We start from the raw sequence: 22,992 nt of genomic DNA, 5'->3' as shown, positions 1-22,992 counted from the left end.
CAGTGGAACTAAAAAACTATCATTCAAATCCCAGACTGGCCACTGGGTGGCATACCCACCAGATAGATCTGAATAGCCCTGCAAAGGCTTTGATAAATGGAACTGGCATTGACACTAGAACTTCAAAAGGCTGAATGGAACTTGCAGCCTGAACACAACCAAGTAGATTGATCATCTGATAAGACACAAATATTAACATTATCCATAGGGTTTATATAAGAACCAGCGTCTCATGATATTCAAAATGTCTAGGATACAATGAAAATTACTTGGCCTATGAAAAGCCTGGAAATCTCACCTTGCCTGGGAAAAGACAGTTACAGAATGCCAATGTCAAGATGGCAGCACTGTTGGAATTATCTGACTTAAAATCAGCTACTATAAAAATGTGACAAAATGTAAGGGTAAATACTCTGGAAATAAATGGGAACATAGAAAGTGTCTGCGAAGAAATACAGGGTACAAAGAACCAAATTCTGATTTCAGAGCAGAAAAGTGCAATAACTGAAATGAAGACACTTCCTGGCTGGGCATAATAGCAGAGTGAAGATGACAGGAAAAGGCCAGCGACCTTGAAGATACATCAACAGAAATTATTTAATGTGAATGACAGAGCAGGGGAAAAGATAGGAAAAAGAAATAAATAGAGCTTCAGGGACCTGTGGTACAATATCAAAACATCTAATGTTTGTGTCATTGGAAACCAAGGAGAGAAGAAAGTGTGGTACATAAAAAAAAAAAAAAAAAAAAAAAAAAAAAGAATAAAAAATGGTTGAGAACTTCCCAAATTTGGCAAAAGACACAAATCTACAGACAAGAAGTTCAGCTAATCCCAAATAAGGTATGCCCGCAGGAGCGCCTGGGTGGCTCAGTTGGTTGAGCATCCAACTTTGGTTCAGACCATGATCTTGCGGTTTGTGAGTTCAAGCCCCATGTCGGGCTCTGTGCTGACAGCTCGGAGCCTGGAGCCTGCTTCGGATTCTGTGTCTCCCTCTCTCTCTGCCCCTCCCCCACTCACACTCTGTGTCTCTTTCCTTCAAAAATAAATAAACATTAAAAAAAAGATATGCCCACAGAATTCCCTGCTGAGAAACAGTAATCAGATTGCTGAGAAGTGAAGACAATGCAAAAATCTTGAAAGTAATCAATGAAAACACATTATTTGTAGGGGAACAATGATTGAAATGACTACAGATTTCTCATCAGGAACCATGGAGGTCAAAAGGAAGTGGAATAATAGACCTGCTGAATGAGAAGACTTTCATTCTATAAGTCTACATTCAGTCAAAATGTCTTTCAGTATTGGAGGTGAAGTAAAGAGTACCAGATAAGAGAAAGCTACAAGACTAACTCACTGACACACCTGTTCTAAAAGAATTGCTAAAGTACATTTTTCCTATGGAAGGGAAATGATACCAGAAGGGAACGTGTATCATCAGGAAGGAAAGAAGAATAACAGAAATGCTAAATGTCTGGGTAGACATACAACAGAAACAGGAGACGTAAGGGACCTATATGGTGGCAAAATCACTACATCTCACTTGAAGAGGTAAAATACTGACTCTAGCCTCTGAGAAGTTAAGTATCTATATTGTTAGCCCTAGGGCAGCAATTAAAGTACTGTACAAAGAAATATAGTAAAAACCACAATAGAGGTGCCTGACTGGCTCAGTTGGTTGAGCATCTGACTCTCGATCTCAGCTCGGGTCTTGATCTCAGGGTTGTGAATTCATGCCCTGTATTGGGCTCCATGCTGGGCAGGGAGCCTACTTAAAAAAAAAAAATTCACAGTATATAAATTAAAGTGGAATGCTAAAAATGTTCAAATAATCTAAAAGAAGATAGGAAGGGGGAAACAGAGGAAGGAAAGAACAGAGGAAACAAATAGGAAACAAATAATAACATAGTTGACCTAAATGCAAACATATAAATAATTATATTAAATATAAGTGGTCTAAACACACAAAGACATTGGGAGAATGGGTCGAAAACATTCCCAGCTCTATGCTTTTTATAAGAAATTGACTTCAATTATAATGATATAGGTAAGTCAAAAGTAAAATAATAGAAAATATACACTATACACAAACAGTAATCACTTGAAAACTGGAGTGACCATATTAATTTCAGACAAAATAGACTCCAGAGCAAAGAAAATTACTGGGGCAAAATAGTGAATTACATAATGAGAAAAAGGTCCATTCAAGAAAACATAATTTAAAAAAAATGTGTTTGCCTCTAACAACAGAGCTTCCAAATATATGAAGAACTGGAAGGAAAAACAAACAAATCGGCCATTACAGTTGGAAACTTAAACATTCTCTCAGTAATCACAGTAGACAGAAAATCCGTAAGAATAAGAACAGAAAAGAGGCTGAACAGCATTATCAACCAACTGGGTTTAACAGACTCCTAGAATACTCCATGTGACAACAGAATACTCATGCTTTTCAAGTGAATGTAAAACATTTACCAAAGTAGATCATATCCTGGATCATAAACAAACCTTAACAAATATAAAATAATTGAAATCATACAAAGTATGTTCTCTGACCAAAATGGAATTAAGTTACAAGTCAAGGACAGAAAGATAATAGGAAAATCTCCAAACACTTTAAAATATTTATGATACACTCTCACAGCAAAGTGGAAAGTCTTAAGGACAATTGGAAAATATCAAACATTTTTTGTAAATGTTTATTTATTTTTGAGAGCGGGGGGGGGGGGAGAGAGAGAGAGAGAGAGAGAGAGAGAGAGAGAGAGAGAGAGAATGTGCATGAGCTGGGGAGGGACAGAGAGAGAGGGAGACACAGAATCCAAAGCAGGCTCCAGGCTCTGAGCTGTCAGCACAGACCCCAATTCAACGCTTGAATCCACAAACTGTGAGCTCATGACCTGAGTCAGAGTCAGAAACTTAACTGACTAAGCCACCCAGGCACCTTGGAAAATATTTTTAACTGAACCAAAACGAAAATACAACCCATCGAAATTTTGGATGCCACTAAATCAGTGCTTTGAGGAAAATTTATAGCATTAAATATTTATATTAGAAAAGAAGAAAGGTCTAAAGGCAAAATCTAAACTCCCATGTTGAGAAACTAGAAAGAGAAGATTAAAGTAAACCCGAAACAAGAAGGAAAGAGATAATAAAGAAAAGAGCAGAAAAATGATGACATTGAAAACAGAAAAGCTGTGGAGAAAGTAAATTAAACCAAAATCTGGTTATTTGAAAAAAAAATCAGTAATCTTGATAAACTTCTAGCAAGACTCACAAAGAAAAAAAATGGGAGAAGACACAAATGACCAGCACCAAGAATGAAAGAAAGGCTTGATTGACTGGTGATCCTTTCGCTGTATGCAGGTGTATCAAAACATCAAGCTGTACATCTTAAATTATAGCATTTTTGTCAATTAATACCTCAATAAAGATTTTTAAAAAAAAAGAATGAAAGGTCAGGATGCTTGGGTGGCTCAGTCGGGTTGAGCGTCCGATTCTTGATTTCGGCTCAGGTCATGATCCCAGGGATGTGGGCTTGAGCCCTGTGGCATGCTCTATACTGAGCTTGGAGCCTGCTTGAGGTTCTCTCTCTCTTTCCATCTGCACCTCTCCCGGGCTTGCTTGTGTGCGCTCTCTCTCTAATAATAATAATAATAATAATAATAATAATAATAAAAGAATGACAGGTGGTATCACGAGAGACCCTGCAGCTATTAAAAAGATAATAAAGGGCTACTATGAAAAACTGTGCACATAGTTCAAAAACTTAGATGCAATAGACCAGTTCTTTAAAAACCACAAACTACCCAAACTCATGCAAACAATGAGACAACTTGAATAACCCTACAACTGTTACAGAAATAAAATTTGTAGTCAAAAATCTTCCAAAAAAGAAATTGTTAGGGCCAGATAGTTTTACTGGCAATTCTACCAAACGTTTAAAAATGATGAAACCTCAGTATCAGCTCTGGGTCTGGGTTTCAGGAGAAGGAGATTCCAGATCCTAGGCCCTGCCCTCACCATTCCTGTTAACCTTCTGGTTGTGCTCTGCACCCCCACCCCCCGCCCCCGGCCCTTGGCTTCCCCAAACCATCGCTCCAGGGCCACGCCCCTTCTTGAGGGTTAGAATCTATAGTATTTCTCAGTCAGTAGTTGATTCCTGGGTCCTCCCAATGTGCTTGAGTCTGTGCAGGATGCAAAGGTGAATCAGACTGAGTCCTTAATCTCTGAGAATTTATGAGGAAGACGGTAAGGATGGAAAATTAAACCTACGGATGTTCTTTGTGGTGAAGAAGCTCACACAGAACCAGCTGGGTTCGCCACTGCTCACACAGTGGTTATTTTAAAGGAATACACAAGAGTCTTGTATCTCCACATAGTTCCAAATGTAGACACACACACACACACACACACACACACACACACACCCCCAGTGTTTAGAGAGGTCAGCCTTTGCAGAAGTGTTCAGAAAGTATCCAACTGATCATTCATCATATAGTTACTGAGCACCGAGTCTCTAACTCTGAGACCCTGCTGGGTCCACCTCTTCAGAGGGGAAGAGTTTACACATTAGCAGGTGACACGTGCATGAAACAAATAACTACGACGCAGAATGAGGGCATGCTGATAAATTAGGTACATTTGCCATGGGTGCTTAGGGTAGGAAGCCACTAACTTTTTGGAGGGTGGGGTGAGGTGGAGGAGGGAACTCACAGTGTTCAAAGAAGAGAAGAAACTTGAGCGCGGTCTTCAAGGATGAGAAGTCCTTCAGGTGAGTGAGGAGAAGGCTGAGACTGTCCCCTAGAGAGAAAATACACAAAGTAGTTACAAAACCACCCTGTAGTCAGTACAGTAACTTGATGTTGGGCAGAGGGACCCAAGAGATGAACGCAGAGAGAGAGATGGGATCCTTGCGGAAGGAGGGGCATCGTTGATCACGCGAGGTTTTATTTACTTATTTTGGCTTTAAATTGAAAATTGCTGAAATACGTGTCATGTGCACATGGTATGAAATTTTAAAAGTAGAAAAGGTATATGGAGAATATGGTCTTCCTCAATTCCCTGCCTCGCCACCCCACCCCCCACCTGTTCCTCTTCCCGAAGTTAGTTGCCAGAACTGGTTTCTTGGGCATCCTTCCAGAACTATTTTCTATGCATGTAAAAAATATGTGTGTGTCTGTATATTTGCTGCAAAACGATTGCATATTGTACCTTCTGTCCACACCTTGCTTTCCTATTTGGACATTTATTTATTTATTTATTTAAGTTTATTTATTTCGAGAGAGGGAGAGGGGGAGAGAGAGAGGGAAAGGGAGAGGGAGAGAGAGAGAGAGAGAGAGAGAGAGAGAGAGAGAGAGCATAGCAGGGAAGGGGCAGAGAGAGAGAATCCCAAGCAAGTTCTGCACTGTCAGCACAGAGCCCAATGTGGGACTCAGACTCACAAACCGTGAGATCATGACCTGAGCTGAAACCAAGAGTCAGATGCTTAACCGACTGAGCCATCCAGATGCCCATATTTTTTTGTTTTTAAAAAAATTTTTCATTTATTTTTGAGACAGCACAAGCAGGGGAGGGGCAGGGAGAGGGGGACTGAGGGTCCAAAGCAGGCTCCGCACTGACAGCATAGGGCCCCATGTGGGGCTTGAACTCATGAACTGCCAGATCATGACTTGAGCTGAAACGAGAAGTCAGACACTCAACTGTCTGAGCCAGCCAGACACCCCTCTACTTGGATATTTATTTATTTGGAATATGGATGTACCATCATTCACTGGATCTGTTCTGTGTGGATGGAATTTAGGTAATTTCTAGTCTTTTGCTGTTATAAACTGTGCTGCAGTGAATATCCTTGCATATAAGTCCGTCTGCATTTATGTATCTATCTTGTATAGCTATAGGATAAATTCCTCATAATGGAACTGTTGGGTCAAAGAGTATAAGTGTTTCGGGGCGCCTGGGTGGCTCAGTCGGTTAAGCATCCGACTTCAGCTCAGGTCATGATCTCACGGTTCGTGAGTTCAAGCCCCGTGTCAGGCTCTGTGCTGACACCTCAGAGCCTGGAGCCTGCTTTAGATTCTATGTCTTCCCCCACTCGCTCTCTGTCTCTCTCTCTCAAAAACAAATAAAGATCAAAAAGCAATTTAGAAGAGTATAAGCGTTTTTAGTTTTATTCGATGATGCCAAATCACTGTCCGTAGAGGCTGTGCTGACACCTGTTTCCCCATTCCCTGGCCAACAGAATGTTCTTAAACTTTTTGCTCTTTGAGGCTCGGGCTTTTAGGCTTTATCCTGTAAATGATGATAAGCCCTTGAGAGGTGTTTAAGCAGGGGAGTGTCACAATCAGATTTGTATTTTGGTAAGATCACTTGGGCTGCAGTGAGGGTAGGTGTTGAGCAGAGGCAAAGGTGAGGGTCACGAATGCCAGTCAGGAGGCTTCGCAGGTGTCTAGGCAAGACAGAATTGTTGGCAGCGTGGTTTAGGCAGTCGGCAGTGGAGACAGAGAAGGTGATGGATATTGAGACACCGAGGAAGTAGGTTCACTGGGACTCAGGGACTGATCAGGCTCGGGGATGGGGGAGTGAAGATAACTTTAATCAAAACCTCTGGGGGTACCTGGTTGGCTCAGCTGGTGGAGCGTGCGATTTTTGGGCTTGGGGTTGTGAGTTCGGGCCCCATGTTGGGTGTAGAGATTACCAAAAAATAAAATCTGTTCTAAAAAACATGAAAGCTCTGTTCTCATCAGTCTTGTGTGAGAAGTTGGTGTTTTCTTTATAGTTTTCATGTCATGTTAGTGGTTCCTAATTCCTAGAGCACCAGGAATTAACTGAAGTTCCTTTCTTTCTTTCTTTCTTTCTTTCTTTCTTTCTTTCTTTCTTTCTTTCTTTCTTTCTTTCGTTCTTTCTTTCTTATTTTTACATTTATTTATTTTTGAGAGACAGAGAGAGACAGCGTGAGTAGGGCAGGGGCAGAGAAAGAGGGAGACATAGACTCAGAAGCAGGCTCCAGGCTCCGAGCTGTCAGCACAGAGCCCGATGCGGGGCTCAAACCCATGGACCACGAGATCATGACCTGAGCCCAAGTTGGACGCTTAACTGACTGAGCCACCCAGGCATTCCCCGGTGTCTTAATTTTTTTACGATGAGCTATGATAAAGTGTTTCCATTACCCTTTCCCCCTGTCATTTGCTATCTTGTATTAGCCCCCACATTTTATTGTGGTGATTATCTCTGTTTAGTTAAAAATCCTCTATTACTATCACCTGGCTTTCCAGCTCTGAGCAAACCTTTGGCTCCTGGTTTGTGTAGGTGATACAGTCAAGGAGCTTATCCACTCACCTTCTTCCTCCTTCCATTTTTGTACTCGTTATATAATCTCTGCCGGGTCTGGGCATACAGCACTCACATTTTGCTCTGTTACTCTAAGCCCCTCCGGTTTTCGTCTCGGTTCTATGGTTAATAAGTATTTGATGCTCCCCGCCAGTTCTTTCCCTAATCACCTTTTGGTTTGCAGTGTGTTCTCCGGTAGTTTCCTCCAGCGGAGCTCATGGGAACGATATTCCTTAAATCCCTGTATGTGCAAAAGCCATTCTCCGAGCTTAGAGATGTTCAGGATTCTGCTTCAGCAGCCTGTTTTTGCTGGTGTTGTCTGAGATTGCTGCTATGGGGTGTTCTACTCTCCTTTCCTGTGTATACAGTGTGCTCTTGGTTTTGGGGGTAGATTCTCGTGATTCATCGCTTACATACAACACCCGGTGCTCATCCCAACAAGTGCCCTCCTTAATGCCCACGACCCATTTTCCTCTCTCCCTTGCCCCCCCCCATAAACCCTCTGTTTGTTCTCTGTATTTAAGAGTCTCTTATGGTTTGCCTCCCTCTCTGTTTGAAACTATTTTTTTCCCCGTCCCTTCCCCCATGGTCTTCTGTTAAGTTTCTCAAGTTCCACATATGAGTGAAAACATATGATATCTGTCCTTCTCTGCCTGATTTATTTCACTCAGCATAATATCTTTCAGTTCCATCCACGTTGCTGCAAATGGCAGGATTTCATTCTTTCTCATTGCCGAGTAGTATCCCATCGTGTATATAAACCACATCTTCTTTTTATTTATTTATTTATTTATTTATTTATTTATTTATTTATTTTTTTCAACGTTTACTTATTTTTTTTGGGACAGAGAGAGACTGAGCATGAACGGGGGAGGGGCAGAGAGAGAGGGAGACACAGAATCGGAAACAGGCTCCAGGCTCTGAGCCATCAGCCCAGAGCCCGACGCGGGGCTCGAACTCACGGACCGCAAGATCGTGACCTGGCTGAAGTCGGACGCTTAACCGACTGCGCCACCCAGGTGCCCCTAAACCACATCTTCTTTATCCGTTCATCAGTTGATGGACATTTAGGCTCTTTCCATCATTTGGCTATTGTTGAAAGTGCTGCTAGAGACATTGGGGTACATGTGCCCCTATGAATCAGCACGAAGTTTGCTTTTATTGTTCACGTTGTTGATTTTGATCGTAATCAGGAGGAAAAGAGGCAAATTACTGTCTGATGCCACCATGTTTAGACCAGAAACCCTTCAATTATATTTGGGCACCATTCTAGTCTCGCAGCAGAGAATGTGGGATTTGAAGCTAGACGCGCCTTCTCAGCTAACCTGTCCTGCTCACTCTCTGACAGTGGACGATCACTTTCTCCCTCAACCATTAGTATTCTTATCTCTAAAATGGAAATAATGCTCACAACAGTTTCATACTGTGAGGAGTGAGGCAATATGTATATAATAAGTAGGGACCTAGCAGAGTGCTTTGCGAATAGTGGGTGTTCAAAAGGGCAATAGCACAATGTTTCACTGACTTTTCCGCCACAGGTGGCATTCATAATTACTTTCACCTTCTCTGTCTGGATGTCACTCGCTCAGCGTTAATGGTGGATGCTGTCACTGAGGCCACTATGGGGAGACCCTTTGGCTCCCTCCCATTTTTCCCATAATTCTATTCGCTGGCCGTTAGTGCCAAAAAAGAGGGGCAGATCGATTGCTCAGAAGCCCTGGAGAGAGGATCCCCTCCTCCAAATGGCAGGGGTGAGGGGTGGGATGATACATGAGCAAGGTCTTTCGGGAAAGGCAGGGTTTCTTTGGGGACAGGTGGGAAGGGCCAGAGCGAGACCTGGATTCTGGATACTCCTTGGTCCAGACTCTTGGCATCAGGGATCGGGGTGGGCGGGCTTGGGACTTTGGTCACGTGTGCTTAGCAGGCCTGAGGAAGCAGGTGGCGGGATTCCCGTCAGGGCACTTCTGGATGAGGTCAGAGCAGGCTGGGAGGCCAGGGTGAAAGGGATCCTAAGGCACATGTAGCCAAGTTCTTGCTTTTGTCCGTGTCGCTCAGGTCCCGGAATCCCAGGCAAACCCGGCTCCTACCATGCTGGCCAGTAACAGCGCCAGTACGGTCTCCTCCAGAAGCCAGGGCGTCATCGAGCCCATGGACACAGAGACCCGGGCGGATCAGAGGATGACATCTGCTGACCAGCAAGCCGGAGGCAAGAAGAATACAGAGGCGGACGGGAAGAGGCAGGTGGCTAGGAGGACCCAGGGAGACAGAACACAAACGACCCAGAGGACGCAGGCAGATAGGGAGCCACAGGTGGACACTGAGCCACGAGACAGTGAGAGGACGGCGTCAGCCAGGAGTTCCCAGGAGGATGTGGTGGCACAGGGAAGGGAAGGAACGCAGGTGGAAAGGACGCAGGCAGACGAGAGGACGCAGGAAGAGAGAAGGATCCAGGAAGACAAGGGGACACGGTCAGAGGGGAGCATGTCCGCAGCCATAAAAGGTCAGTCAGAGAAGGGATCCGTGACCAGCCTCAGCCCACAGTCCAGAGCCCCTGAACGCCCACCTTCAGAGGGTCCGCAGTCTCCCCAGATTATTGAGTGTTTTGAACAGACCCCAGAAGGGTCCTCTGTCCCAGAAGAACCTGGTCTTGTGCTCAGATCTGAGGAGACGGCTGTGCCGGGTGCCCCAGCAGGCGGCCCCAAGCTCCCAGCACAGCAGCCTCCCCAGGGGGGTTTGGAGCAGCGGGGAGGGGTGAGATGCCAAGGGCCTGAGTGGTCGGGCCCGGTCAAGGGCAAGCCAGAGGATGGTCTCATCCCGTGCCCCAAGGAGGAGCAGCCGGGGGCAGTGGATGTGGGTGGCTGTCCTCTGGCTGGCAGGAGCCCAGAGGCGCCCACTCTGCCCTCTCTCCCGGGGCCGGGCCTGACCCAGAGCTCTCAGGAGGCACGGCCCAGCACTCCGACCTCTCAGCACATAAGTGCCACTGCCTTCCCGCCCTCTGGGGACCAGGCCTTGCTGAGGTCAGCCCCGCCACTGCACCTGGGGCCAGGGACCCCCGCCCAGAGTCACCCACGAGCAACCGCGGCAGCCGACAGCGAGGGGGCCTGCGCCCAGGGGCCAGATGTGGAGGGGAGGCCCCCAGGACCCCGCAGCTGCGACCCTGGCCTCATAGACTCCCTGAAGAACTACTTGCTCCTGCTGCTGAAGCTATCCAGCACAGAGACGGGGGGCGGGGGCGCAGAGTCCCAGGAGGGGGCTGCCAGCGGGGCTCCGGTGCCCTCACCCACTCTGGTCCCCAACGTGGAAGTGGCTGGTCTGAGCCCCAGGACGTCCAGACGCATCCTGGAGCGCGTGGAGAACAACCATCTCGTGCAGAGCGCACAGACCCTGCTGCTGAGCCCCTGCACCTCCCGCCGCCTCACCGGCCTCCTGGACCGCGAGGTGCAGGCCGGCCGCCAGGCCCTGGCCGCAGCCCGGGGCCCTGCGCCCAGCACCCTCACCGTCCCTGCCATCGTGGTGGGCGAGGAGGAGGGCCCTGGGCTGGCCTCAGAAGGATCCAGTGAGGGCGAGGGAGAGGTTTCCCTCGAGGGGCCTGGGCTCCTGGGGACGTCCCAGGAGAGCAGCATGGGGGGGCCGCTGGGGGAGGCAGGTGGGCCCACGGCCTCTGGTCAGGGACCACTCTCAGCAGACAGAGGGGCCCAGGAAGCCTTCCGAGAGGAGGAGGCCCCAGGGGAGGCTCTGACAGGTCTCCCTGCAGCCACACCCGAGGAACTAGCTCTGGGGGCCCGGAGGAAGAGATTTCTCCCCAAGGTCAGAGCGGTAGGAGATGGGGAGGCGGCCAAACCTGAAGAAAGGGAGAGCCCCACAGTCTCCCCCCGGGGGCTCAGGAAGGGCCTCACGCCCGGGTCCCCGGGGACTCCCGGGCGGGAGAAACGCTCCCCTACCCAGGGCAGGAAGGCAGGCATGCTGGAGGTGCCGCGGCCCGAGGAGGCCAGCGGCCTGGACGCAGAGCTGGCCCCGGAGGAAGGCAAGCAGGACACCCCGGCCAAAGCCAGGAAAGCCAAAGAGCTGCTAAAAGGTGAGCAGTGGGGAGGGTGGGGGCCGGCCTCCCAGGAGAGTGATGCGGGGAGAGTGCCCTGCAGGGGAGGGGGCACGAGCCCGAGAGGGGTTACTGAGGGCGTTCTCCTGTAATGACCCCACCGGTCGTGGAGTCCTAGAGGCCTCATTCTTGTCCTGGCTCTGCCCCTCGGGATTGGGAATAGCACCAGCTGTGGACCATCGAGAGGGAAGTGGGATAGAAGAAATCAGGTCCTCAGATGGGGCCTGGCTCCCACGGTGCTCTAGGTGGAGCGCCAACATCCCCACCGTCCCCTCTGTGCAGAATTGTCACATGAGTCCTGAACAGGAGGGGCTGGGACTCAGAGGCGGGCCTAGAGCCCACACTGAAGTTCTTCTCTCTCTCTCTCTTTTTAAAAAAGTTTATTTATTTTAAGAGAGAGATCACAAGTGGGGGAGGGGCAGAGAGAGAGAGGGAGAGAGGGAATCCCAAGCAGGCTCCATGCTGTCAGCACGGAGCCCAACTCGGAGCTCGAACTCATGAACCGTGAGATCGTGACCTGAGCTGAAATCAGGAGTTGGACGCTGGGCCATCTGAGCCACCCAGGTGCCCCCCTCTCTCTTTTTTTAATGCCACAAGAGCCTTTTGAGAAAAAAACTTTGTGTTTTGTTTTGTTTCTTTGCTGTTTTTAGTGAACTCAGTTCCTCTAAGAGATATTAAGGCCATTCGTGTAAAATCTGTTTCTTCTTGAGTGGGCTTTCCCAGCTAGTGTCCCTCCAGTGAATTCTCCCTTTTCACCTGTCAGACAGACAGTTGCCATAGCGTCCTCCACAATATGTTTACCATCTGATGGCTCTGTACAGACATGATTCTGGTATGACAATTGCCGATTCTGGTAATCTGGGTTCTCTGTTTCTGCTTTCCATTCATCTGTTTAATCTCTCATGGATTTTGTTTTCTGTTTTTTCATTTTTTAAAATTTTAGTTGACACCTGGGGCGCCTGGGTGGCCCGGTTGGTTCAGTGTCCGACTCGTGGTTTCGGCTCAGGTCGCCGTCTCCCAGTTCGTGGGTTCAAGCCCCACATCGGGCTGCACGCTGACACCGTGGAGCCTGCTTGGAATTCTTTCTCTTGCCCCTCCCCACTACAGCTCACGCTGTCTCTCTCAAAATAAATAAACTTAAAAAAAATTTTTTTTGTAATTTTAGTTGACACACGCCGATACATGAGTTTCAGGTATATGACGCAGTGATTCAAGAATGCACATTATGCTGTGCTCCCCACGAGGGCGGGGTCCTCTCCTAACTGCTGTGTGTGTCCTCCGCTCTGAGGCTCCCCCAGGCCTGGGGGAGGAGCACAGAAGTGGGAACTTTCCAGCTCGGCTGTGTGATTCGGAGTCAGAGCAATATGGGGGCGGGGGGGAGGAGGGGAGGGACGCAGCTGGGGACCAGGAAGCAGTGTGTTTGTGTGGAAGCCTGAATCCTGTTTTCCCTCACCTGTCCCACCAGGAACAACCAGGGAAGCTGGCGTAGGGCCAGCAAGGGCACAAGACCGAGGGGAAGTGGCTTGTCTCTCTCAACTGGGCCCCTGCTCTCAGCCCCACAGGTGATCCGGAAGATTCGGGTAGAGCAGTTTCCTGATGCCTCCGGCAGCCTGAAGCTCTGGTGTCAGTTTTTCAACATCCTGAGTGACTCCGTCTTGACTTGGGCCAAGGATCAGCGCCCAGTGGGAGAGGTGGGCAGGAGGTGAGCCGGCTGGGTAGTGCCTCCACTGACCAACTCCCTGGTTATGGCGCTAACAGAGTGGGGCATCGTCCTCACACTTTGGGTCTGTGTCTCCCATCTTCTGCTCACAGTAACCCAGTGGCGGGGGGGGGGGGGGTTCTAGTATTTCCTTAGCAGAGAGGAGAAAATTGAGGCTCAGAAGTATTAAGTCACTTGCCCATAGTCACGCAGCTAGCGAGGATCAGGACTGCGGACCAGACCTGTGTGACCCAGGCCCAGCTCTTAACCTCAGCACGTCCGGCCACCTGCTCGAGCTCTCGGTGCCGGGGTCCCCGGCAGCGTCTGAGGGCAGGGTGGGAGGGTCCCGGGGACCACAGTCTGGCCCTGGGCTGCACGTGGCCATGGTCCTCACGGGGAGGGTCTCCCTCCCTGCAGTGCAGGGGACGAGGGCCCGGCGGCCTTGGCCATCGTGCAGGCGTCCCCCGTGGACTGCGGCGTGTACCGATGCACCATCCACAATGAGCACGGCTCGGCCTCTACGGACTTCTGCCTCAGCCCCGAGGGTGAGCGCGCCCCTCCCGGGCTCCCGGCCCGGTGCGTCCCCTGCGGGAGGGCGACGGGCATCTCTGTAGAGACGGTGCAGGCAGCCAGCCTAAGGGTGGCTGCTTCCTCTTCTTTTTCTCCACAGTGTTGTCAGGATTCGTCTCCAGAGAAGAAGGCGAAGGTATGGTGCCCCCCCCCCCCCCACCCCAGGGGAGGAGCGGGCGGGCCTTCACCCCTACCCCTGCGGTCCACAGGGAGGGCCTTCTTTTAAGGACACGGGATCCATTCCAAATGCCAAGTTTACCTCCACACCAGCTGCCCTTTGCCTCCTAGTTTAGGATAGGGCTCAGGAGGGGGGGTTGGGGAAGATGGGGTGGGGAGGAGGAGTGGCTAAGAGGCCCTTGCACAGGAAATTAATCCAGCCTTGTGCCCTTGGCCCACGTCGGAGCCCTTGATCAAGGGCGGGACTGGCCGCTAGGACACACTTTACCCTGCTTGCTCCCTTCCCAGAGCTTCTCACGGTGCTCTGTGGGTTCCTGCATCAGATGCACACGGCACGGCTGCTAACAATGCAGTTTCTTGGGCCCTGCCGCAGATACCCTTAACCGTAACGTCTGGGGAAGGACCCGGGAAAACTGCATTTTCAGTAGGCTCTCTGGTGATTGTGACGTCCCCAAGTTATAAGGCATTTCCCCAAACATGAGGGGAAGAGTCTGTGAGGCTTCTGTCCGAGACGCACTAAGGGTCAGGACTGCGAAGGCAGCCGATGGTAGATGTTTAGAGCTTCACTGCCAACGAGTGCACTCACTCATTCATTCATTCATTCATTCATTCATTCATTCACTCATTTGACCAGCCAGTGACTGAACTAGTGCCTCTGTTCAGTTGTCAAGTTTATTCGATACCAAATATAACCCCACACCTAAAAGCTTTGTAGTTCTTTAATGTCCTCAAACATCCGATTGCGTTTCCCCAGCTGTCTCCCAGGTGTTGGTTTACTTGGATTAGGAACCACTCACCACTTTGGGCTGACCTATGTTAAGCCTCTAATATATGACTGTTCTTCATCGTTCCCCTTTTTTTGCCATTTATTTGTTGAAGTTGCTTGACGTGTAGAGTTGCTTACGCTCTAGATTTTGTTGATTTAACACCATTTCACACATTCTTCTACTCATGTGCTTCCCTTAAACTTATAATTAGATCAGGACGCCTGGATGGCTCAGTCGGTTAAGCGTCCCGACTTTGGCTCAGGTCATGATCTCTTGGTCTGTGGGTTCGAGCCCCGCATCGGGCTCTGTGCTAACAGCTCAGAGCCCGGAGCTGCTTCAGATTCTGTGTCTTCCTCCCTTTGCCCTCCCCCACTCATACTCTGTCTCTCTCTCTCTGAAAAATAAACATTAAAAAAAAACAACAACTTGTAATTAGAGCAAGAACTTGGTCAGATTCAGGTGCACCTTTGGGGGGAGGGGGTAAGAACACTTCACAGACGTGCCGTGTCTTTCCTTTCACATCCTCTCTGGAGGCACAGAAAGCTTGTCATACTTTAGTAACATTAAGATTGATTCCTGCCTTCATTCAGTTGTTTCTGCCTGATCTGTCCTTTGGAAGAGTTTAAAAACTGTACCCGATACTTGTTACCTAGGGGTTTTTTGCAGTTACCAATTATTACCTAAATCCATTATTTCGTTAGGATTTACAGCTAGAGTATCTTAATTCTGTCACTTCTTCATTCATCAGTTGATTTCTTCTGTTACTTGGTTGCCCTGAGACGGTGTCCTCGCATCCCCCAAAGGTCACCAGTGAGATCGAGGGGTTTTTTGAGGGAGGAATGAGTATTTCTTAAACTACAATTATGAATATTTTTAAAACATATTTGGTACGTTCACCACATTGTACAAACCATTGTGTTTAGTTGGTAAGATTGTCTGATTTGGGCCAATGGAAGCCCCTTTGGGAGGTTGGCTCCTGTGTCCTTCTTGGAGGTTGGCCTCCGGTCATTTTTGTAGCTTCTTTGCTCTCTGGTCCGACAAGGTAGGTCAGGTCCGTCGAGTATACTTCCTGCCACAGACCTGGAATCAACTGTTTCTTTAGGGAGCTCTGGTTCCTTTTAGAGGGAAATGGTTTTCAGGGATCACAGTTTGAGCGCCAGGGCTGGATTGGTCCTGCAGACTTTCTGTTCCAGTCAAACATGTTGCTTGAGATGGAGACATTTCTTCATTTGAGCAAAACACCTAATTCCAAGATAAAGGAATTCTGGTGTCGTGTACCAATTGTGATGTCCACGGAACCCCCCTCCCCTCCAGACACTGACAGAGTCCTTGTGATGTGTGGGTACACGCAGGCACTGTTACACAATGGGGGTTGTGTCAGACACAGTCCTGCCCTCGGGGGTTCACGATCCGGTTTGGGACTCGTGGTGTGCATACACCTCAAGAGCAGGAATGCACGGAGAGTGGGCGTGCCAGCGTGGTGGGCAGGAGATGGTTCTGGCTTCTTCCTGCCCTGCAGAAGAGGGCAACCTCAGTTGGGCAGGAACTTCCAGTTTTCCACGTTTCCTGTTCCCCTTCAGTTGGAGAGGAGATTGAGATGACCCCCATGGTGTTTGCGAAGGGTCTGGCCGACTCGGGCTGCTGGGGGGACAAACTCTTTGGGCGCCTGGTGAGCGAGGAGCTACGAGGGGGTGGACACGGGTATGGCCTTCGGAAGGCCTCCCAGGCCAAGGTCATCTATGGGCTGGAGCCCATCTTCGAGTCAGGCCGCACGTGCATCATCAAGGTGTCCAGCCTGCTTGTGTTTGGGCCCAGCAGCGAGACTTCTCTCCTGGGCAGAAACTACGACGTCACCATCCAGGTACTGCGCCCCATCCCCCTTCCCTCCTTCCGCTCTTTCCCCCCCTCCCCCTCCCGGCTCAGGTCCTGTTGGGAGGCCCAGTGTGGGGCACAGACCATCTCAGCGTCAACCTCACGAGGCTCCTGGGATGGGTCTTGAGGAGAGCCTGAGACTTAGCCCAGGCTCTGTCTTTGGGGCCATTGTTTTCAAACCATATTTTTGGAGCAGAAACCTTTCCTGTTACCCTCACACATATCTTGCATGGGAGCCTGTGTGTGAGGTGAAAGGAGAGTGACTGGGTGGGGTGGACAGTCTAGGTCTCCCTCACTCCCCAAAGCGTGGCCTACGGGGCCCTGCCACCTTTGGCTGGGGCTCCAGGAAACGCAGTTTGGAAACCACTTTGAAAACAAGCCTGAGGCCTCTTGTTTTGCAAATGAGAACAATGAGCTGCAGAGTAGGGAGCAGGGGAGGCATGAACCACCCCCCTCCCCAGGTCTGGAATCCTCCCTGCAGTCCTCTGGTGGGCGGCCCTCCCGCTTAGAGCTGGACATGATGGAGAACAGGAGAGCTTCCTTGCTGACCAGATTGGGTTCTCCTCAACCCACAGGGATGCAAGATCCAGAACATGAGTCGGGAGTACTGCAAGATCTTTGCGGCCGAAGCCCAGGCGGCACCCGGCTTTGGGGAGGTGCCCGAGTAAGTGCACAGAGAGGGGGTCATGCAGTCTCAGACCCGTTGACTGGAGCTTCGGCCCAGAACAGTGACTTCACAGCCCCTGGGGGGTGGGGGTGGGGGGCTTGTGCAAATGGGCCCTCATCTAACCCCACGCTCTGCTCAATGGTCCCACGAAGTCTAGAAATAAACACCTCCAGATTAACTGCCCACTTTAGAAAAGCCTCTGCTTGCTCTTCTGAGGAACTCCCCACCCCTTAGCTCAGTGTTGGCTGGGTTGCAGAATTCCACACAGCAGATTCTGGGACTCTCGGAAGGGGAGAGGGTAGGCCAGACTTCCAGGCACCCTGGCCAGGACTGTTGGGTGGGCAGACAGCGTCAGTGCAGGGCCTCGTAGGAGTCAGCTAGAAATGGTCATCGTTTCCATGTTGAGGCCTGAACTCTTGACTCGAATACCGGGGTCTGGTTGGCGCTGAGCAGTCTGGCCGAATCCTCTCTGGAGGTGATCCTTTCCGTTTGACACATACTGGTCTTGGTCCCTCACCCAAGCCCGTCCTCCCGGGGCCATGGCACCGTTGGGTTCTAACCCCACTGACCTCGGAGAACGGACAGGACTCTGAAGCCAACGGCCCCCGTTTCCCTTCCTGAACTCGGCGGAGCTCCGCTCTCTTTCTGTCCTTTGGCGTCAGGGCTGACAATTCCCTTCTCGGAAGGGCCCTCCTTTGCGATCCAAGGGTAGAGATAGCTGAGATGGAGGGAGGAGTCTCTCGGGCCATACTTCCTGCTCACAGCACAGCGGAACTATGTTTAGGATCCTCCCACTGTATCTCATCTACCGGCCCGCAAACAATATCCCGTATGCCACCCTGGAGGAGGATCTGGGCAAGCCCCTGCAGTCCTACTGCTCGCGGGAATGGGGCTGCGCCGCGGCTCCGGCCGCGGCTCCGGCCGCGGCTCCGGAGGCACCTAGCGGCTCTGAGGTCAGGCAGAAATGCCAGACCTTCCAGCACTGGCTCTACCTGTGGACGAACGGCAGCTTCCTCGTCACCGATCTGGCAGGTACGAGAGCGCGTGGGGGGTGCGCCTGCGCGGGTGCAAGAGGGCGGGCGGGGGGGCGGGGCCGGCGCATGCGCTCTCCTATTTCTTCGCCTTGGCTTTTCACCGCGACCTCGTGGGGTCGAGGAGGCAGGCGCCGTGTTGTGGGCGGCCCTGACACCCGGCGGGCCTCGCGCGGCCTGCTCTGTAACGGCAGGGGCGTAAAGGAGCAGGCTCCAGGCTCCCGTTAAAATGAAAAAGGAATGGATTTCAAAGAACGTTATGTGGGGGCTAATTAAAACGCCACAGCCACCTTTTCAGAATCTCCCCTCCTCCTTTCCCTCCAGCTTTGCTCTGGACTTTCCCCCTCTTCCTACTTCCCCAACTCTCCCCTCCATCCTCGCTCACTAGCTTACTGCCCCTTCTCCCTCCTCTCCTGCCTTCCCCTCCTCCCCTTGCCCCCTCCTCCCCCGCCTCTTCCCTCTCATCTCTTCCTCTTCCTTCCCCTCCTCCTTCCTCTTTCTTCCCCTCCTTCCTCCTCCTCCTCCCCCCTGCCCTCCTTCCTCTCCCTTCCTCTTCCCCCTCCTCCCTACTCCTCCTTCCTCTCCTTTCTTCCTCTTCTCTCTTCCTCCTCCTTCCCCTCCTCCTCTTCCCCTCCTCCTCCCCCTCCTCTTTCCTTTCCTCTCTTCCTCTTCCTTTCCCTCTCCCTCCTCCCCTCATCCTATCCTCCTCCTTTCTCTCTTCCTTTCCTCCTCCTCCTCTTCCTCCTCTACTTTGTTAGCTCTGTATTACATGAACCAACTTAGTCTCTCTGGCTTCCTTTTATTTCTATCTCTCCCATTACTCAGACTTCCCCCTCCAACAAAGGCCAGCAAAGCACAAACCCTCCTCCTTTCCCTGATCAGTCCTTCCCAGGCCTACTTACTCTCTAACCAGAACCAGGCAGGGGGGAGGAAAAGAGATTTTCTCTACAGTGGGAGGAGAGGGATGCTGTGAATATCGCACACGACCTCATCTAGTCCCCAGTGTGCATTAGTGAGAAAACCAAGGGTCGGAGACAGAAAACCGGCTCAAGTGTGCTTTTCGTTGGGATTGAACTGCACGCAAATATTGTATATATAATTCTGTATATTGGGGGGGGGGGGAACCGGTAGCACATTAAGCTATTGTCATTCATTCTGTTTGTTGGCTCCATCCATCCTTCCTTCCATCCATCCAACATCTACCCAACATCGGGAAGCTAAAAAGGCGAATGGGGAATCGTTACTGTCCTCAGGAAGCTGTGATAAGTATACCAGTTTCTAGTACGAGATGATCATGCAATGTAGCAGGAAGAGCTGGGGGTTGGAGAAATTAGGCTTTAGTCTACATCTCATGGCTTTTCTGCTGGTCTCTGTAAACCCAAGGGAAAGCCAAAGCACAGACAGAGTGGGCCCCTTAATCTCCCCGAGTTTCACCACCCTTTCCCCCCCAAGGGGTGACAGTATCCTCCTTGCCTCCCAGACTGGCTGCGAGGCCTGAGTGAGGCGGTGTCCACGGGCACCTTCTGCAAACTGAAATTCTGTGCCAACGTAAGCGATCATGGCTAGTGTGGGGCAGAGTGCAAGGTGATGGCCCTGAGAGAGAAATGACAGACAGATTAACGTCTCCTGTATGACCTCTGTGCTTCAGACACTAAATCAGAGCCCTGCACTCCCCATGATGCTCTCAATACCCCAGCGAGGTGGGCAGGGTTGCCCCACTCTTACAGCTGAGGGTCGGGGGTAGTTCTCGCAGCTTGGAAGGGATGGGGCTGAAATCAGTCCGGGTGTGCCCGCCTCTCAGGCCCACGCGTGTGTCCCTCTGTCACATGCAGCACTGAGCCCTGCTAGTGACAGGTGGGTTCCCGCAAGGGTGTGACCAGACAGTTGGAAAGTGGGGAGAGGTTCCTACTCTAACGTTGGACGCTGGGATGCTGGGTGGACTGACCAGGGTGGGGACCGTTCCTCCGTGTCTGTTCTCCCAACACTGCCTTCCTCTAGTCCTGTGTGGATGCTTGGCTGCTGTCTGTGTGAGTACGTGGAACCCAGTCTCATCCAGTGTTACTTTTCTGCTGGTCCAGCCTGACTGACTTTCATGTTCCGCCTCCTCGCTCTTGCCCAGATAGGCTAATCTGGTAAGAGGAAGGAGCAAAGGTTAGCTCAAAGCCAGAGGCCAGCCCAGTTTGTGGCCTAGTGTGATCCAACAGAGGCAGGATTGAACAGCTGGAAGAGTTTGGGATCTAGGAGTAAGAAAAACTGAACTTTTACTTTGACTCAGTGGCCAAGGCCCATGGTCAGTGCTCAGTTATCAAATGAATGAATGAATGTGACCTTGCTTCGGTCCCTTACCTCTGAGCCTATCTCCTCACCCGTGAGAATGGGATATTATTGCCACGAACAACATAGAGTTGCCCACACCACCTGTGATACAGGTCAGAGGTGATGGCGTGCCCTGAACCCTGGCAAGTTCCTGCTCAATGATACCCATCTTGGAGAGGTGGGGGCCCTGGAACCGGCCCGGGCTGCTCAACTCCCAGCTCTCTCTCTTTCCAGGGGTTGATTGGAAGATGACTGATGTGCAGATTGCTACCAAACTACGAGGGTGAGTGGTTCTTGGGGACAGGAGTGTGAAATTGTCAAAGGTCTTCTGGTTCTCCATCCCTGAGGTACTGGGCCTGTGGCCGAATGGTCCTAGCTGCCCTGGTGGACGTATAGTAATGTCCCAGGGACTGCTGACCGTCCCCCACCCCCGTGCCCCTGACCCCAGGTCTGGACCAGAAGCATTTTTTAAATTTATTTTTTTAACTTATTTTTAATGTTTATTTTATTTTTGAGAGAGAGAGAGACAGAGCATGAGTGGGGGAGGGGCAGAGAGAAGGGAGACAGAATCGGAAGCAGGCTCCAGGCTCTGAGCTGTCAGCACAGAGCCCGATATGGGGCTTGGACCCATGAACCATGAGCTCATGACCTGAGCTGAAGTCGGACACTTTAACCGACTAAGCCCCCCAGGTGCCCCTGGACCAGAAGTATTGATGCCCGCACACAGGCTCACCTGCTCACCTGCAGCCCTGGGCTCCTCTTTCTTCTCGCTTGAGAAAGCTCATCGGGGTGCAGATGAGCAGGGCCCTGGGAGGAAAGTGGTGATGTGGAGTCTGCTCTACTTAATACTGAAAAGGTAGGTCATCCGCACACCGATTAGCGTGGATGTGATGAGTTCCTGGGCCGCGGCGTAAGGAGGCCTCAGTTTAAAATTGAGGTTTGGGATGCTGCCCCGTGAGGTAGTGCCCAGCTGGACTCCCAGCCCCCCTGAAAGGGTAGGGCGTGACCCTGGCCCTGGCCACCCCAGAGTAGGCCCCCCAAGGGCTCTCACTCTGGGGGGAGCTCCCACTCAGCTCTTCCTGTTTGGCTGCAGATACCAAGGCCTCAAGGAGAGCTGCTTCCCGGCCCTGCTGGACCAGTTTGCCTCTTCCCACCAGTGCAACACCTTCTGTGAGATGCTGGGGCTAAAACCCCTCAAGGGCCCCGAGGCCGCCCACCCTCAAGCCAAGGCCAAAGGCTCCAAGAGTCCATCTACTGGCAGGAAGGGTGCCCAGCTGAGTCCTCAGCCCCAGAGGAAAGGCCCCCCCAGTCCCCAGGGCACCCGGAAGAATACTCCAAGCTCCAAGGCCACCCCTCAGGCCTCAGAGGTACTCACCGCCCAGTTATTGGGACAGCCTCCCATCCAAGAGGGCGGCCTCAAGGCCCAGGGCATGCGGTAGCCCCCCACGGGAGGCTCGGGGCCTCCGCCCAGCAGCAGACCAACAAGGAAGCAGCTTGAACTGATGGAGACTTGCCCAATACGGAACTAACCAGGGAAGGTGCACCGGGGAGGCACCACTCGGGGGCCTCTCTGGGCAGCCTCTCCTCGATCCGCTCCTCAGCAGACGGCTTTTGTGCGTGGCACCCAGTGGCCTCTCCTGGTGCCAGCGTCACCCGGGGCTCCCGGACCGCAGCCCCAAGTGTCTGGCGGCCCAGGCCCTTCTTGAAGTTTACACTGGCCACTGCCGGAGGCTCCCGAGTCCTCTGCATGAGCTCCGCACCCAGCACCCCCCCCCCCCCCCCCCCCCCCCCCCCCCCCCCCCCCCGCCCTGCCGGACCCTGCGGTGAATGTTGTACCCTGGGGGCACGCAGGCCAGCCTTTACCCTTCTCCTTTGCTTGGCCCCGATCTGTCCTCGGGGCTCCAGACTGCCCCAGCCGTGTGTGGCCTGGTGACTCCCTTTCCAGCTACGTGGCTTCATTCTTCCCAGCTTGCCCTACAACTAACCGGTCACTGAGCCCACGTGGGGCTCAGTGCCCTTCCAGAGCCTGTCGTGTTCCTGTGCCGTGGTCTTTGGTGACGTGTGTTCATGCCCTTCCTTCTCCCAGCACGCAGACACTCACTCCCCTGGATCCTCTGCTCCCGCACCCCGATCTCCATCCCCAGCTTTGAGCCCTGTCACAGCCCGCCCGTCCTGCCTCTGCTGCCTCCCTGCGCGTCCCCATGCCCAGGGGCTCCACCAGCCAGATTCCTCCCCAGCCTCTCCCAGACCCCTTGCCTGTGAGGCGAGAAGTGGCATGAGGGTTGTGTCATCGGCTGTGGTCAGAGGGAAGGTGTTGACTTGGAGGGACCTTGTGCTCCATACGGAAAGGAGACGCAGTCACAGTGAATTTCACATCCCCTCTAGACGGGGGCCGGAGGGCTAGGCTCTTCTCTGGGGGGTGGGGTGGGGGGAACGCCCTTGGGAGTTGTAGGAAGGGCGAAGCCCACCCGCG

At 51.5% G+C, this 22,992-nt stretch overlaps 1 protein-coding gene across 2 annotated transcripts in view; it reads left to right on the top strand.

The window, feature by feature from the left end:
* Positions 1–22,301, top strand: part of ALPK3 (alpha kinase 3) — a 51,028-nt gene extending 28,727 nt beyond the window's left edge. For both annotated transcript variants that reach the window (XM_043554676.1, XM_043554675.1), the window contains 9 exons: positions 9,380–11,399; positions 12,975–13,122; positions 13,537–13,664; positions 13,790–13,825; positions 16,214–16,494; positions 17,081–17,169; positions 17,957–18,204; positions 20,754–20,802; positions 21,613–22,301. In XM_043554676.1, the coding sequence (XP_043410611.1) occupies positions 9,380–11,399; positions 12,975–13,122; positions 13,537–13,664; positions 13,790–13,825; positions 16,214–16,494; positions 17,081–17,169; positions 17,957–18,204; positions 20,754–20,802; positions 21,613–21,958 (3,345 nt within the window). In that variant the 3' untranslated portion in view covers positions 21,959–22,301. The remainder of the gene's footprint in view (positions 1–9,379; positions 11,400–12,974; positions 13,123–13,536; positions 13,665–13,789; positions 13,826–16,213; positions 16,495–17,080; positions 17,170–17,956; positions 18,205–20,753; positions 20,803–21,612) is intronic.
* The last annotated feature ends 691 nt before the right edge of the window (positions 22,302–22,992 follow it).

This window comes from Prionailurus bengalensis, chromosome B3, assembly GCF_016509475.1.
Source record: "Prionailurus bengalensis isolate Pbe53 chromosome B3, Fcat_Pben_1.1_paternal_pri, whole genome shotgun sequence".
NCBI lineage: Eukaryota > Metazoa > Chordata > Mammalia > Carnivora > Felidae > Prionailurus > Prionailurus bengalensis.
This window is presented reverse-complemented; position numbering and strand designations above follow the sequence as displayed.